The following is a 15,282-nucleotide window of genomic DNA, read 5'->3' as shown; positions in this document are numbered from 1 at the left end:
GGGGTCCCCTGGGGGAAAGACCCACCTTTCCCAGATGATAGGCTCAACTGAACACGCAGGGCCGTCAGGGCGGGCTCCGTGCGTTTCTCCCGCTGGGCTCCAGAGAGACCATGCAAGCTTCCCTGCGGGGCAGCCCGATGAGCCTTATCTGGAGGTGGATTTGTTTTCCACTCGTGATGACCCGATCGTGTTCCCTCACCTCCTGCCCGGCTCCTGGCTCGGCTCCTGGCTCAGGTTCCAGCTACACAATCAGCCTGACCATCGGCACCTCGGCCAGGCCCCAGGCTCCCGCCCAAGCTCACGGGAGGATGCTCCTGGCCTATTTCCAGAGCTCTCCATTGACAGACGGAAGCTTGTGAGTCCAGGAAGGGCAACGTGACCAGCCTCGAGCGTAGTCAAAAGGAGGAGGCCAGATAACTTACGATAAGAACAACGTGCAGGTGTCTCTCACCAGAAACCCGAATGACGGGCCAGCCTTATCTTCCCGGAACGTGCGGGCTGGACCCCTGCCTCATCTGCCTCTCCCCGGGGTTTGTGCGGATGCGGCCGGGTCACGTGGCCTGCCCAGCCCGGCAGCTGGGGAAGGAATCCCCCAGGGCCCGGCCAGTGTCAGCCAGCACGTTCTCTGATGAGGTCTGTCCTTTTCTAAATGGGCTTGGAATTTGCAGAAATCTCCGGATTTCCAGCTTCCTCCGAGTCCCCTCCCTCACGCCAGCCCTCAGAGGAAACACGTCTGAGCAGCCCCCCCCGCACCAAGACCCTCAAACTATCTCACTGAATCCTCACCGCTGCCTGTGAGGCAGGCTCTGTTGCTGTCCCCATTTTTACAGATGAAGATATTGAGGCTTAAGGTCTCCAAGGCGAGAGGTGATGCCAATGAGGACACAGAGAGACACTCAACGCCATTAGTGACAAGGGAAAGGCAAGTCAAAACCGCAGTGAGATCCCTTCACACCCACTAGGATGGCTGGAGGCAAGGGGACAACAGCAGGTGTGGCAAGGATGTGGAGAACAGGAACGCTCCTGCTCTGCTGCAGGGGCGTGCACTGGTGCAGCCACTGTGGGAAGCCGTTCGGGGGCTCCTCGGTTCAACGTGGAACCACCCTAGGCTCCAGCAACGTCACCTCGAGGTGGCCGCCCAAGAGCCACGAAAACATCGGTTCACACAGGAAGTCGGGCACTAGTGTCTGTAGCCGTGTTGGTCATGACCGCCGAAAAGTAGAAACAACCTAAACGTCCATCATTTAGGCTGATGGCTGGTTAAATAACACGTGGTCTCTCCGTACTAGGGGAGAGTATTTGTCCACAAGAGGAATGAAGCACTAATACCACAATGTGGAAGGACCTAAAAACGTCACAAGGGGGCGCCCGGGTGGCTCAGTCAGTTGAGCGTCTGACTTCGGCTCAGGTCACGATCTCGCGGTTCATGGGTTCAAGCCCCGCATCGGGTTCTGTGCTGACGGCTCAGAGCCTGGAGCCTGCTTTGGATTCTGTCTCCCTCTCTCTCTGCCTCTCCCCCACTCATTCTCTCTCTCTCTCACAAAAATAAACATCAAAAAAAAAAAAAAAAGTTATGTGAAGCGAAAGGAGCCAGTCACCAAAGGCCACGTATTGTGTGGTTCCATTTATAGGAAATGTCCAGAACGGGGAAATCCACAGAGACAGAAAGAATAGTGGCCGCCAGGGGCTGAGAAGGGCGGTTAATGGGCAGGGATTTCTTTTCAAGGCGATTGAAAAGTTCTAAGACTCACTGTGAAGATAGTTGCACAACTCGGTGAATAGACCAAAATGCCCTGACTTGTACCCTTGAGGTGGGTGCACTGCGTGGTATGTGAATTACACCTCAATAAAGCCGTCGCCCCCCAACCAAAAGGAACGGTGCCCAGTGGGCCCCCAGGGCCCTGCCTGGAGCCCGCAGCCTGTGTATCACCGGCCGGTCCCTTTTTGCCTCCCTGTGGGGCTCCGGGGGACCTGCGCACAACTCCTCCGGTCAGCTGCTCCCCAGGGGCCTCCCCGGGCCGAGGCCCCAGCCCTTCCCTCACGCGGCGGGACCCACGCACACAGGACGCGCCGGATAAGCACCGCCGAAGGCAGGTGGTCCACTGAGACCACGGGCTCCTCCAGAGAGGAGCTCTAAGAAGGATGTCTTCTGTCTTCTGCAAGTGCCAGGGCTTTGACATGTTTTTCCACCCGAAGCAAATGAGGCGGGAACCCTAGAGGGTGTGTTTACACTAGGTAGAGAGTTCTCCAGACAGTTTGGCTTAGAGGTTGGAACGTGGGGTCCAGGGCTGCAGGGGCATCTGATCCCCAGCACGGACTCCACCGACCCCAACCCACATTCCGGCTTTATTCTAGCCATTCGACTGACACCCTCGCCCCTTACAGAAGGGCTTAGAGACAACCTCCAGCCTTTGCAAACGATATTTTAAAACCAGCTCTCGTCTCATTACACAAAACGACGTACGGCGTTCGTGGTCACGGCCCTCCGGTAGGCTGTAAATTCGTACTTAAAGTCGTTATTTGTTATCACAAGTCCAGTGCGAAGCCTCTTGCTAAACTGGCTGCACAGCCTTTGTGTGGCGGTGCCGTGGGATCAAGGAAACAGTGTCTGTGTCAGAGAGATGAAGCGCAGACTCATAGTTTACTTTCCAATACGTTTCTACGATCGTTTCTTTTTAAAAAGAATTTTTTTAAGTTTATTTTATTTCTTTTGAGAGAGAGAGAGCGTGAGCACTGGAGGGGCAGAGACAGAGAGAGGGAGAGAGAGAATCCCAAGCGGGCTCCGTACCATCACCACGGCGCGGGGCTCGAACTCACAAACTATGAGATCATGACCTGAGCCCAAATCAAGAGTCGGTCGCTTAACTGACTGAGCCACCCAGGCTCCCCTATGTAATCATTTCTTTCTAATCTCAGACCCCGTCTCTTTATCCGTTGAGTTTGTTGATTAGACGGCCTCAGGAGCTATCCAGCCCTAACCCCCTCTTTGGCACATTAGCAAATAATAAATCACTAGAGCTTTTTGGCAATTAGCAGCTCATGTTCCTCTCGGTGACGCCTTTCCTTGCTGGTGGTGTGGCCAAATTTTTCAGAAATGTGTGTTTATGCTTTTAAATGCAAATTTAACTCTGTGGGAAAGAACAGGTTTTGAAAATTCTTGCCCCTTGCTTTGTGATCTGCCTGTTGGAACGACTCATAATCTGCATTTCAGATGCTTCCAGACCACAGCTCAGACGATACGCTCCGAACATTTCATAATAAAAATAGATGACTTTTTTTTTTTTTAAGTCAACCGGGAACAAAAGTCAATGGGGGGCAGATACAGTGGTTCACGAGTGGAGGGCCGTACTCCACCCTCTTGCCATTAGGTGTGGTCATGTGACTTGCTTGAGCCAGTAAATTCCAACAGTGGCAGCAGGGGCCACTTTTGCATGGGAGCATTTAATCGTCCGTGTGGCGTCTCTGTCTCTCTCTTTGCCTGCCTCATAACGGGGGAAACGTGGGTCCCTATGGAGGCATTCGGCTGAGCCACCGCCTAGGTCACCCACCCTGAGAGTTACCCAGATCCGCAAAGGACTTTGCATGAGCCAGAAGTACACCTTTGTTGCCTTAAGCCACTGAGATTTGTTCTTTTCCAGAGCACACTGGACCCATCCTGAGTGACACAGTCGGTAAAAAACAAAGGATCTGTTTTGATGAATATAAAGATTTGAAATCAGCAGCTGTGGATGACGATGTGTATCTTTCACCCGTCTCAGCCATCGATTTTCGTATTTTATTCTGACTGCATAGATTCGAGAAAATACAGTTAAGTCGTTGCAAACACTAGCAGCTTCATTTTATTTTAAATGCATAATGAAGTTTTTTAAAAAATCCCTCTTGCTCTCTCAAGAGTGCTCAATTAGAATGAACCCTGGGTGGCTCAGTCAGTTAAGCGTCTGACTTCGGCTCAGGTCGTGATCTCACAGTTCGTGAGTTCGAGCCCCGTGTCGGGCTCTGTGATGACAGCTCGGAGCCTCTCTCCTTCCCCCTCCCCCACTTGCACTCTGTGTCTCCCTCTCTCAAAAATTAACAAACATTAAAAAAAAAACCTGTTTAGAATGAACCCAATCCCTTAAAAGAACAGACATGGTAACTTGCATTTCCAAGTTGAATTCCCAACAGCTTGTAACCTGTATATTCTTGTCATAAGCGTTAAGGCCCCCGAAGGGTACGATGAGAGGAGACTAGGATTCACTAGGCAGAGAGGGAAAGATGTGGTCCTGAGGTCCCTGAGTGGGGAAAAACACCTATTTTGGAACAATGCTAAGAGGGTCGGACTACAGCAAGCCCCCTCAGGCGTAAGGTTCCTCTTAAGAATGGAAGAGAGCCCACCTACCCCCCTCAGGTTTCCCCTCTGGAATGTGACCCAAGACCTAAGTATGGCCTTAGGCCACCCCTTAGACAATGGAAACAAGCCAATGGGGAGTGGACAACCCAGTGCCTACAGCTCTCAAGCCAGCAAGGGTAGAACCTGGGAAGGAACAAGGAAGGGAAGGGGACGCTGACCAGAACCTTATAAAACAAGGACCCTCCCCTATAGTCCTTGGCATTCACTTTCCAATGTCCCTTCTCTGTAAAGACAGCTTTCTTCCTTCCAGATCTTCTACTCTAATAAAGTTTTGCCTCCTGCTCATTTTGTGTCCCCCTTTTCCTTCGTTGAAGCGGTGAGACAGCGAACCCCGGGTATTGTGGTAAAAAATCCTGCAACACACTTCAGATTCTGGAGCAGGGACCTGAACCAAGAGGAGTGAAAATTTACTCGTTTGCTGCTCGGAGGGGCTCGGGCCTGATGAGGGCCGGTGCAGAGCTGGGGCCTGAGCCCTGCCTCCTGTTGGGACACAGGACACGTGGGCAGGGCCACGTCACCTGTAGGATCCTCGGAGGCCAAAAAGGAAAGGAGGCTTGTTACGGGTCACACAGCAATGAACGCCACCCAGACATATCTATCCCCGACACCCAACTTGTCCAGGCCGGAACCGTTCAACCAGACGGTCGGGGGTGGGCGCTCCAAGGGTGCAGGGCCCCCAAGGAACCGCAGAGTCAGGGGAGGGGCCCTGGAGGAGGCAGAGCTGCACTGAGGCCAGATGAGAAAGAGAGATAGAGAGCAAGCAGGGAAGGGGCAGAGAGAGTGGGGTACAGAGGATCCAAAGCAGGCTCCGCGCTGACAGCAGAGAATCCAAAGCCGGGTTCAAACTCATGAACCGCAAGATCATGACCTGGGCCGAAGTCGGACACTTAACTGACTGAGCCCCCCAGGTGCCCCCCACCAATGTGTTTTTACAGACCAACCCTGGGACTCTGCCAGGTCACCCCCGAACCTCTGGAGACGAGCATCTGTCCTGTGGACCTTCACGATGGGGGCACCAGCACAGACCATGGCCTCCCTGCAGCCTCCCTGCTCCCACACTCTGCAGTTGCCAGGCCCCCCCTGGTCCCCCCGCCCTTCCCCTCCTGAATCAGCCTCACCCTCTCCCCTCAGGACCATCTTGCCAGCCTCCTCCTGGGCCTCTTGACCTCTAGATTCTCTAGTCCCTCCACCCCACACATGGAAGCAATCCGGGTACCCTCCTGGCTGGAGTTCTCACTGACTCCCTATTGCCCAAGAGATGAAACCCGAACCCCATTACTTGCCTAGAAAGGGGGAAGCCCTCATCACAGGAGGGGAGCCACCTAGAGAGCTGACAAGGCCCAGGGACCACGCCTGCCACCTCTCCTGGGGGAAGACACCTCCTCTCCAAGAGTAGGTCCTGAACAATGAAAATGTTTTGCTTTAATCTCCTTGAAGACACAGGCCCAGGTCCTGAGGTCAGTTGGTAAAACCCAGGCCAGGACAAGGAGGGACAGGGAAGTGGGGCTCTCTCTGGGCTCTGGGGGCACCGGGAGGAACTGAGATACAGGTGGCCCACCCCAATGTCAGGCCCTGCACCCTCAGAAAAACCTTCTTGTTTCCAGGCAAAGAGAGATACTTGGGGATCCTTTGGGGGACCCCAGAGAGATGCTGTCGGCTGCGCACCCCCCCCCCAACCCGGCTGAATCACTTGGAACAGCTCCAGGACCCGCAGAGATCTGAGGGAGGTGATAAAGACAGGGGGCCTGTCTGCTGCTCACCGCACAAACACAGGGAGGCTGGGGCCCAGAGGGGGCACGGCATCGGTGGGAGGTTGCACAGCAGGAGAAAGAGAGTCCCTCTGTTGGCTGAGCACTTAATTGGGTTAGGGGTGTCCATCCTCCCCACACGCACGCCCTCCAAAGCAGTGAGGAGACTCACCACTGTGGCTCAGAGGGGCTAAGTGACTCACTCAAGGCCACAGACCCCGGGAGTGGTAAAGCAGGGATTCGAACCCTGGGCTCCCATGCACTCGCATTCAGTGCTCCTCTGAGAATACAATGGCCTATTCTTTGGTGCTTGGAACTGTAAAACTGCTTTGCTGGAAACTTTCCCAAACATGTGGGGACTGACAGCACAGAGGCTGGATTCTCTTCCTGCAGAGTTCTGCCGAGAGGGGAGGGGACAGACCACGAGGTCAAAGGCAGGAAGAGACAATCAACAGACCCAGGATGTGTGGAGCCAGCACCTTCCGGCCCCTCTGTCCAGCCCCCCAGAGGGACACGGTAGGGCCCCATTTTGCAGACGAGGAAACGGAGTCTCCATGGGGAAGTGGCCCATCCGTGCCCTGCTTCACTAAGGGGCAGAGCCAGGCCTAGAATCCAGACAACTGTACGGGAAGTCCCTTCCCTGGACGTGCTGTGCAGGCTGGCAGCTCAGTGCAGGCGGGTTCCTGCTATAAATACAGTGTTGACTCCTGGTAACCTTAGCCTCCAGGCTCCCCTGTCCAGGCACAGGGCCATGAACCCAGGAGCCGACTGCCTGCCACTGTGCTCCTGATCTGTGAAGTTTTCCTGACACGGTGACAAGGCACCACATTTTTTTTTTTTAAACAGGCTCCAAATTATTGGAGACAATGCAGAACTGGCTAGCCATCTCCAAAGTGGGAAGGGCTGCTGTTCAGATGAGAGCGCAGATGGCCTACAAGACCCCCAGCCCCCACCCTTGGGCGAGCAGGGTGGGATTTCCTGGATGGGGCTCTTGGTCTGGGTGTGAATCCTGACTCTACCGTAATTTACCCACGGGACAAACTTGGACAAGTCTGTTTGCCTCTCTGAGCTTCAGTTCCCCCAGCTATACAGTGGGGTTCATGCATGCCCCTCCAGGGATCGAACAATGTCTCCAAAGTGGCCAGGACACAAGACACAGCAGACCCCGTGTTCCTTTCATGTTCCTCTTTGGCTGCAGCTCATTTATTGGTTGAATAGTAGTTACAACAGCTACACCTGTTAACAGTAAGCCTGGTGTTATGTTAACTGGGTTACATGCCTCCAGTCACTTACCCCTCGTTGGAACTTAAGGAGCTAATGTCCTATCATTGTTAACAGATGAGGAAACTGAAGCACAGTGATCCGGAATAATCTGCCCAAGGTCACACAGGTCACACAGGTCGTGGGTGGAGAGCGGAGAACTGTCCCAGGCCCGGGGACTCGTTTGTGCAAATAAGTAGAAATATTTCACAGCAGTCTCCCGGACCCATTCACTGCCGCGGGGTTGGAATCCTAAAAAGTCTGGCACTTTAGACGACACATTCCAGGAGACCCCTCCCCAGTAAACAAACATGCACCCTTGCCCCCAGGTGCTGTCTTTACTCCTGCCAACCAGATTGCACTGCGAGTCCAGCCCGGCAGAGACCCGAAAGCATCCCACGGTATTTTACAGGCAGGAGGCCAAGTCCTGAGCTTGCCAGAGGTGACCTTCCCAGCTAGGGTGGGCAGAGCCACGGTGGTACCTGCCAGCCCCCAACCCAGCTGACCGTCTCCTACACAGCGAAGGGGCAGTAAAGGCCGTGTCTCCTCCCAGCCTCCTGGACACACACACACACATGCACATGGCTCCCATTCCATCGCCCTGTTGGGCTAAATATTGTTCTGGCCCTTCCTGAAATACCCATCTACATGCGGGTGGTTTTACAAGCTGCTAAAAGCAGGGCCGTGTCCCTGGTGGCGGGAGAGAGCTATTCCGGGTTCGTGTCAGGTGTGGGCAGAGCCAGCCAGAAAGGGCCTGTCTGCTGCACACATCCCCCCGCCCCCCCCCATACTGGCTCCTCGGCGGACAATTCCTGGCAGCCAGCACCACTGACGCCTGGCGGAAGAGGGTGAGGTCAGGCCATTTTTGTCGGTGTCCCCCTCCCCAACACACACACACACACACACACGCAGAGTTCCAATTCCGACTCGGCCAGGTCCAGGCGCCGGGATGGTCCCTCAGACACCATGCGGGGGAGGGGAGGGGGCACACTGCCGTCACTCACAATCTCCCCCAGGACCCCAGGACAGCCAGACGTGCCCAGGATTCTCCACGGTGGTGCTTGGCAGATAAGGGATCCACGGGCCACTGCCGTGCCGTGTCTTAGGCAACAAGCCGCAGCTGGAGGGGCCAGACCGGGATACACGGGCTCCTGAGCCTCTGGGCTCCTGCCCAGGACCCTCCACCTGCTGCTTCCACGAAGACACCACCAAGTCCTCACTGCACACCCGGCACCAACAGATAGGCTTTCACCCGCCGGCACAGTGGACCTTCCCAACCACCTGTGGGTGAGGAACTATTACCACTGTCCCTTTTTTCACTTAGGGGTTCTGAGCCTCAGACATGTCCACCCCAGAGCTCGTCTTCAACCGGAAGGAGCCAAGGGTGGCCAGGCAGGGGCACAGGCAGCCAGTCCTCACCAAACCCCTTGCCCCGGGGAGGGCAGGGGGCACGTGAGCAGACCCCAGTATCCGAGCACCCCTCTGCCTTTGCGTCCCTGGCCGTTTCCAACCTAGAAGATTTGGGGACCCGCGGGGGAGCCTGCCTTGTGCAGGCAGGCCGGGGGCTCAGAACTTCCCGGAGGTCTCAGACCTTTGGGGAATCAGATGGCAGCTGTAGGCTCCCCCACCCCGGACCGGTGTTCACACACACTCGTTTGCATGCGGCCGTGGGGGCCCATGGCACCCTGAGCCCACTGAGGGGCCCAGTCCAGACCCTGCCGCACTGTGGGGGTGAGCTCCGCACCCCCCGCTGGCGGCGGGAGGGGTTTGCAGCAGCCACAGCCCCCTGCTCTAGCCCCATGGGGAAGGCAGGGGGTGCGGCAGAACTTAGCTTTGAAAGTCCAGTTCCCCTTCCAGGAGCACGGCCCTCCCCCCCCCCCCCCATCAGGCATCAGGCTGGGAGGAAGGGGGTCCAGCCCCACAGCTGCCTGCAGCCTGGGGTGGGGGCGCCCGGTGCCCTCAGCGACCAGGAGCTTTGGCTCTGCAACCGGAGACGCGGTGGGTAAATATAGCACTGCCACTCACCGGCCGAGGGGCCCTCGCCGTCCGACATGGTGCAGGAGACGGGCGGGCAGCCGGCCACCAGCCTGCGGGGACGCTCAGAGCCGTCAGTGGCTGTCACCCACCTGGTGGGGCTTGGGGCTGCCGGGCCTGCTCTGCGTCCAGTCCCCAGGCAGCGTCCCGCCCCAGCCGGCCCGGCTGCCCCCACCGCCCCCCCATGCTGGGCTGGGCAGATAAGAACGCGCTCCAGAGCCAGGAGCCCTCGGGATTGGTGGATAAATCTGGGCACTGCCCTCCCCTGCCCTGGGCCTCTCCCGAGCTGCCTCGGAATGTTTCCTGCGAGGCTGCTGCACCCCTGGGTGCTCGGGCAGTCCCCGAGAGCCCAGCCCCAGGCCTGGAGACCCCAGAACGCCCACAGCCTCCTCTCCCTGGGAATGGTTCCACCCGGCCAGTGAGTGGCTTTTACGGCCACTGGAGGAGACGAGGGAGGGATGCCCCCACTGAGTCCGTGGTTGTCGTCTTAGCTCTCTGGAGCGGCCACGACCCACCCAAGGCCACCCGGCCAGTTTGGGGTGTGACCAGGGCTGGACTCTGGAGCCTGACTATCTGTCTCCAAGGCTACGGGAAGGCGTGGCCCTTGCCTTCGTTGGGCAGACCAAGAGCAGCCACTTTTGGGCACCTTGTGGGGTGCCGGCTGCTCCATGTGTGCTGGGGGTGTTCTGGGTCCCTGGGGGCAGCCATGTGACTCAGGGTCGGGCACAGAGTGGGTCCTCAGGAAATACCGGTTGGGAGAACACATCTCAACAAACACTTAGTATACACTTGCTGTGTGCTTGCCTAAGAGGCAGGCTGGTCCTCCTCTTGGGTCCCCACAAGGGCCTGGGCCAGAGACTAGGGCAGGGAGGCAAGTGGGAGGCTCTGGGCTCAGTTCCCAGAGGCATCATGCCAGGGCTGGGCGTCGCTGAGCCCCCCAGGGCTCCAGGTCTACCCAGTTCTGCATGTAGGGCCTAGAAGGAGTAAAGTGGCTTAAAGAGAAGGAGAGAGGGTGGTGATCGACCCCAATCGGAGAGATACGGGAGGGCTTCCTGGAAGATCTGGCATTTGAGTTATGCCTTTGAGGAATAAGAAGGTTTTTTCAGGGGAAGAGAGGGCATTCCGGGAATAGAGACCAGCAGGTGCATAGAAGAGCACCAGGAAAGCTCAACTGGGACTGGAGGGTGGCAGGTGTCCCCGGCAAGGGCTGGAGGTGATGATGATCCCGAGGACAGGTGGTTGACGTTTGTGGAAGGGGTGGCATCCAAGGCTAGGGAAGTCAGGGGAGGCTTCTTGGAAGAGGGGGCAGACACTGTGCTTAAGGGTCCATGAGCCTCCAAAAGATGCGAGGGGCAGGAAACAGCATTCAGAGGCCCAGCAGCTCTTCAAAGGCACCGAGGCCTTGGGGCGCCTGGGTGGCTCAGTCGGTTGAGCGTCTGACTTTGGCTCAGGTCATGACCTCATAGTTCCTGAGTTTGAGCCCCTCATTGGGCTGCTCACTGCTCTCAGTATAGAGCCCACCTTGGATCCTCTGTCCCTCTCTCTCTGCCCCTCCCCCACTCTGCTTTCTCTCAAACATAAAACATTCAAGAAGAAGAAGAAGAAGAAACAAAGGCACTGATGCCTTTCCCAGCTCAGACACCCGGGGAGTGAAGACAGGGGAGCCCAGGCCACCATGTTTCCGAAGGAACTGCCTTTTGGAGATGGGTGGGGGACAGCTGCAGTCACACAAACTGTCAGAGGTGATAGCAAAGGAATTCAATCCCTATACGGTGGCTCCAGGCCTCCGGGCCTTTGCCTGTGCTGTTCCCTTGGTCAGGAATTCCCTGTCCTCCCCCCATCTCCTCCCCTGTGAAGCCTTGTCTGGCTGTGCCTGAAGGTGGGCCAGGCTCCCCTGTGTGCTCCACAAACCGACCTCACGGTGGCCAGTGCCTGACCCTGGTTTTGCCCACCTCCTGCTGTATGATAGTGAGCTCACTGTCACTGGAAGGATGTAAGCAGGGCTGGACAGCCACTGGACGAGGACACAGTGAAGGGAGTTCAAGCATCAGTTGGGGTTAGATTCAATGGCTTGGGGGCCCCTCGAGGGTGACCAGCTTGTGCTGGTTTCCCTACTTCAGCCCTGAAAGTCCTACCTGCACCCTGGGAGCCCTCGATCAGAGGCAAAGCAGGACTGGGGGCCATCCTGGGTCCCTCCTGAGGTTTTTACGTGAGAAAAGACAAAAAAAAAAAAAAGCAAGAGGAACTGTCTCTGGCGCCTCACAGTCCCACCCCTTCCTCCCCAGGATTTCCCCTCCTCCCTCCCCCCTCCTAACTCCAGGTGAGCTCTCTGGGAATGGAAAGGCAGCGGCCCGGTGCCTTGGGCGGGTGTGGGCAAGAAGCTGAAGCAAGTCAGCAAGGAGAGGGGAGGAGAGGAGAGGGCCTCAGGGCCTCCCCACCTGCTAAGTGGGAGGAGTCTCACCTGCCAGGGTTTGAGGACTGATGGAGACAGGGCCACCAAATCTCCGCAGGTGGCAGCGACATCCCCAGGGAGGGGCGGGGCCGGGGGGGGGGCGCTGGAACCCACCTGCAAGCCCTCCACTCAGCACTCAGCTGTCCCCCCCTACCCCGGGCGGGGTCAGACCTGCTCTGCTGTGTGGCCTTGCGCAGGTCCTGGCCCCTCTCTGTGCCTCTATTTCCACATCAGCAGAGCATTTACGAGCACCTCCTATGTACTTGGCCCTGGGCCAGGCTGGGGGCAGGGGGAACCCGCGAGGCGTGCCCGGTCCCATGGGGCCACGCTTGGGTCTTGTCTCCTGCAGCACCTGCGCTGGGCTCCCTGGGATGAGCTGGGTCGACAGAGAAGCACACGCGAACTCACCTCAGGGCACCCCTCGAGACTGCCAGTTGCCCGGTCCAGGGTGGCACGGGTGTGCCCAGTGCTGGACACACAGCGGTGCTGCAGCAAGAGCCCCCCCCCCGCCCCAAGCCACCTGGCGCCCCAGACAGAGCCCCTCACCTTGGCCACTGCCGGGTGCACTGCAGGACCAGGGCCGGGAGGAGCACCCTGTCAGTGTCACAGGGCCTGGGTTGGATGCCACTCTGCCAGCCGCCCTCGGCGACTGGGACAAGCTGACCCTCGCCTCGGTTTCTCATCCCAAAATGGGAGACTATGGAGAGGCTGAGCACCAGGGCCCAGAAGCCTCGGAGGGGCCGTCCGCCCGCCCCCCCACCCCTGCTCCCGCAGCCGTCAGTGCGTCCGCCCCGGGGTCCCACCCAAACAGGCCTCCCAGTGTCCAGCCGCCAGAGCCGGCCTCCTGTGTGCAGGCCACCTCCCCTTCCTGTCCCCGGCCCCAAGTACCTTCCTGTTGTTTTCTATGGTGGGAACACGTGTTGGGGGAAAAAAACAACTTGGTTTCTCTGCTCCGAGGTCCCTGCAGCAGCTCTGGGCCGCTGCGTATGTGTGCAAACGCGTGTGACAATGCACGTGGGTGCACACAGGCGTGCATGGCGGTGGGTACGTGTGTGGGGAAAGTGTGTGCATGTGAGAATGTGCGAGCGCATCACAGGTGTGGGTTGGTACAAGTGAGCGTGTGTGTGTGCACCTATGTGCATGGGAGCACGTACGTGTGTGTAGGGGGGGTGTGGAAGAGCGTAGGGGAGTGTGGATGAGTGTGCACGTATTCCTGGGTGAGCACATATGTGCACGTGCAGGGGAGCGTAAACACGTGGGGCATGCATGTGCCCCCATGAGCTTGTGTACGTGTGTAAGAGCGTGTATGCGCCTGTGGGGGGTGTGTACACATGTGGGTGTGCCCTCTGGCTCCTGAGAGCACGTCCTGTATCTCTGACCTCGAAGCCAGCTGTCTGTGTCCCTGGCATGGTGCTGGCCGGCCCCTGGGGCTCACAGCAAGTGTCTGTCTCTTTGTTCAACTGCCTGAGCGAGATGTGAGCACAGGTTCAAGGAGGGCGGGGGAGTGCAGGAAAGGCGGCCAGGGTGGCCAGGGCAAGCACGAGGGTCAAGGGGGACCTCTCTGAGCAGTGTCATGCAGACAGACGCCTGGAGGGTGAGCCGGCAGCCCAGGCAGGAGGCGGGTCAGGTGCAGCGCAGAAAACAGGGCTGGCAAAGTGGTCGGGGAGCTGTGGGAAGGCACAGTGGTGGGCGATCCGGTGAGAGGTGCAGGCGGGCTGCTCATGGGGCCTCTGAAGTCTGCAGGGGTGCAGGTTGCTTCAAGGGGAACAGGGCAAAAGGGGTGCACATTTATTGTGCATCAGTGGGGCCAGCTCTGAGCGGGGCCCCTTTCAGGCCCTGCCTTACACCCCCGCCCCACCTGCCCCCACACTGCACAGCCAGCCATCTCTGCTGCTGAAAGGAGGGTGCCCCAGGAAAGGAGCTTCAGGGCCATCCCCACCAAAGGCAGGAGCGGCCCCCCAGCCTGGTGGGGCCAGGGAGGAGGCCCACGCCCCGCCCGCTGGCACCTGTTCATTCCCCATTTGCACAGATACCAGCTAGGTCTCAGGAGCCCCGGTAACTCCTCCCTGCTGGAGACCCGGTCTTCCTGGGCCTTGGGTCCCCCCCATAACAGAGGCAGGAAAGTTTTTTTCTAATGTTTATTTATTTTTGAAAGAGAGAGACAGAGCATGAGCAGGGGAAGGGCAGAGGAGACACAGAATCTGAAGCAGGCTCCAGGCTCCGAGCTGTCAGCACAGAGCCCAGCGCGGGGCTCGAACCCACGGACTGTGAGATCATGACCTGAGCCGAAGTCGGTGGCTCAGCCGACTGAGCCCCCCAGGCGTCCCGGGAGGAAACTTTTGAACAAGGAGCTTCCCCTGGGACTTTGGTGGCTACGACCCGAGGAAGGACAGCGGATGTCCACACTGGGTGGACCACACCTCCTGGGCCTGTGACCTTGGGCAGGCCATCTAGCCTCCCAGGGGTCGTGGGAAAGACGAGGCTGTGCTGTGCTGCAAGGGCCTGGCACCAACGGGCCTCACGATACTTCCCAGGCCTGTCCGCTGCCTGAGGTTAAAACAGACACTTCCTTACAGCTCAGGACACAGCCCACAGCCCCCAATACATGTAGCCTGAGACACACAGACGTGGACAGAGACCCACACGGGAGAGACAGATACACGGTGACAGAGAGACCACAGAAACACAGAGATCGATGGAGGGAGAGACACAAGTGGGCACCCGTGTGTACCACTCCCGTGCATCTCTGGGAGCTGCTTTCCCACACCCAGGGGCTCCCACCCCGCCCAGGCCCCCTAAGCTGAAGGCCACCTGGGAGGCCTTGGATAAGCCTCCCAGCCTCCCAGCCAGGAGAGAAGCTCAGGGGCCCGTCCAGACGCACTGGGTGTCCCTAGGGTGAGGGCGTGGGCAGCCCCTGGGTCCTTTGAGCAACACCCTCACTTCTGGGTGGAGGCCGAGGAGCCACTGTCACTTGGGGTGAGGCGTGGGGCTGCCGGGGATGCCCTGGCCTCCTCCTCAGGCTCCAGGGCTCACAGCAGGGGGGAGGCCCCCAGGGAGAGTGAGGTCCCACCTCTCGGGGCCAGAGTTACAGTACAGTGGGCTCAGGGCCGACTGCACTGGGCGCTCAGTGGTGAGCTGGTGGCGTCATCAGTGTCATTGTGGCTAATACCTTGGACTCCTCCTCCCCTGGGGTCCCAGGCCATGCAAGGGGCTTAGATAAGGGCTCTCCCCGTGGGCTGGGGTTAGAAGAGCCCCACCAAAGTTGCTGTCGTCGTCCCCCGCTGCCCCCCAAAACTGAGACCGGCAGAGAAGCTGGGACCAGAGAGAGGGAGCAGGGAGGGGAGGCTCGTCCTTTGCCCTTGCCTGCCCAGCACTGACCCAGGGACCCTCCACATCCC

At 58.3% G+C, this 15,282-nt stretch overlaps 1 protein-coding gene across 1 annotated transcript in view; it reads right to left on the bottom strand.

Moving 5' to 3' along the window:
• Positions 1-9,620, bottom strand: part of EML1 (EMAP like 1) — a 184,976-nt gene extending 175,356 nt beyond the window's left edge. Inside the window, exon 1 of the mRNA XM_019462237.2 lies at positions 9,424-9,620. Coding sequence (XP_019317782.1) covers positions 9,424-9,451 — 28 coding nt within the window. The 5' untranslated portion in view covers positions 9,452-9,620. The remainder of the gene's footprint in view (positions 1-9,423) is intronic.
• Between the last annotated feature and the right edge of the window lie 5,662 nt (positions 9,621-15,282).

Source organism: Panthera pardus, unplaced genomic scaffold (assembly GCF_024362965.1).
Source record: "Panthera pardus isolate Hobbes unplaced genomic scaffold, ASM2436296v1 HiC_scaffold_24, whole genome shotgun sequence".
NCBI lineage: Eukaryota > Metazoa > Chordata > Mammalia > Carnivora > Felidae > Panthera > Panthera pardus.
Note: the sequence above shows the minus strand (reverse complement) of the source record. Positions and strands in the feature narration are given on the sequence as shown.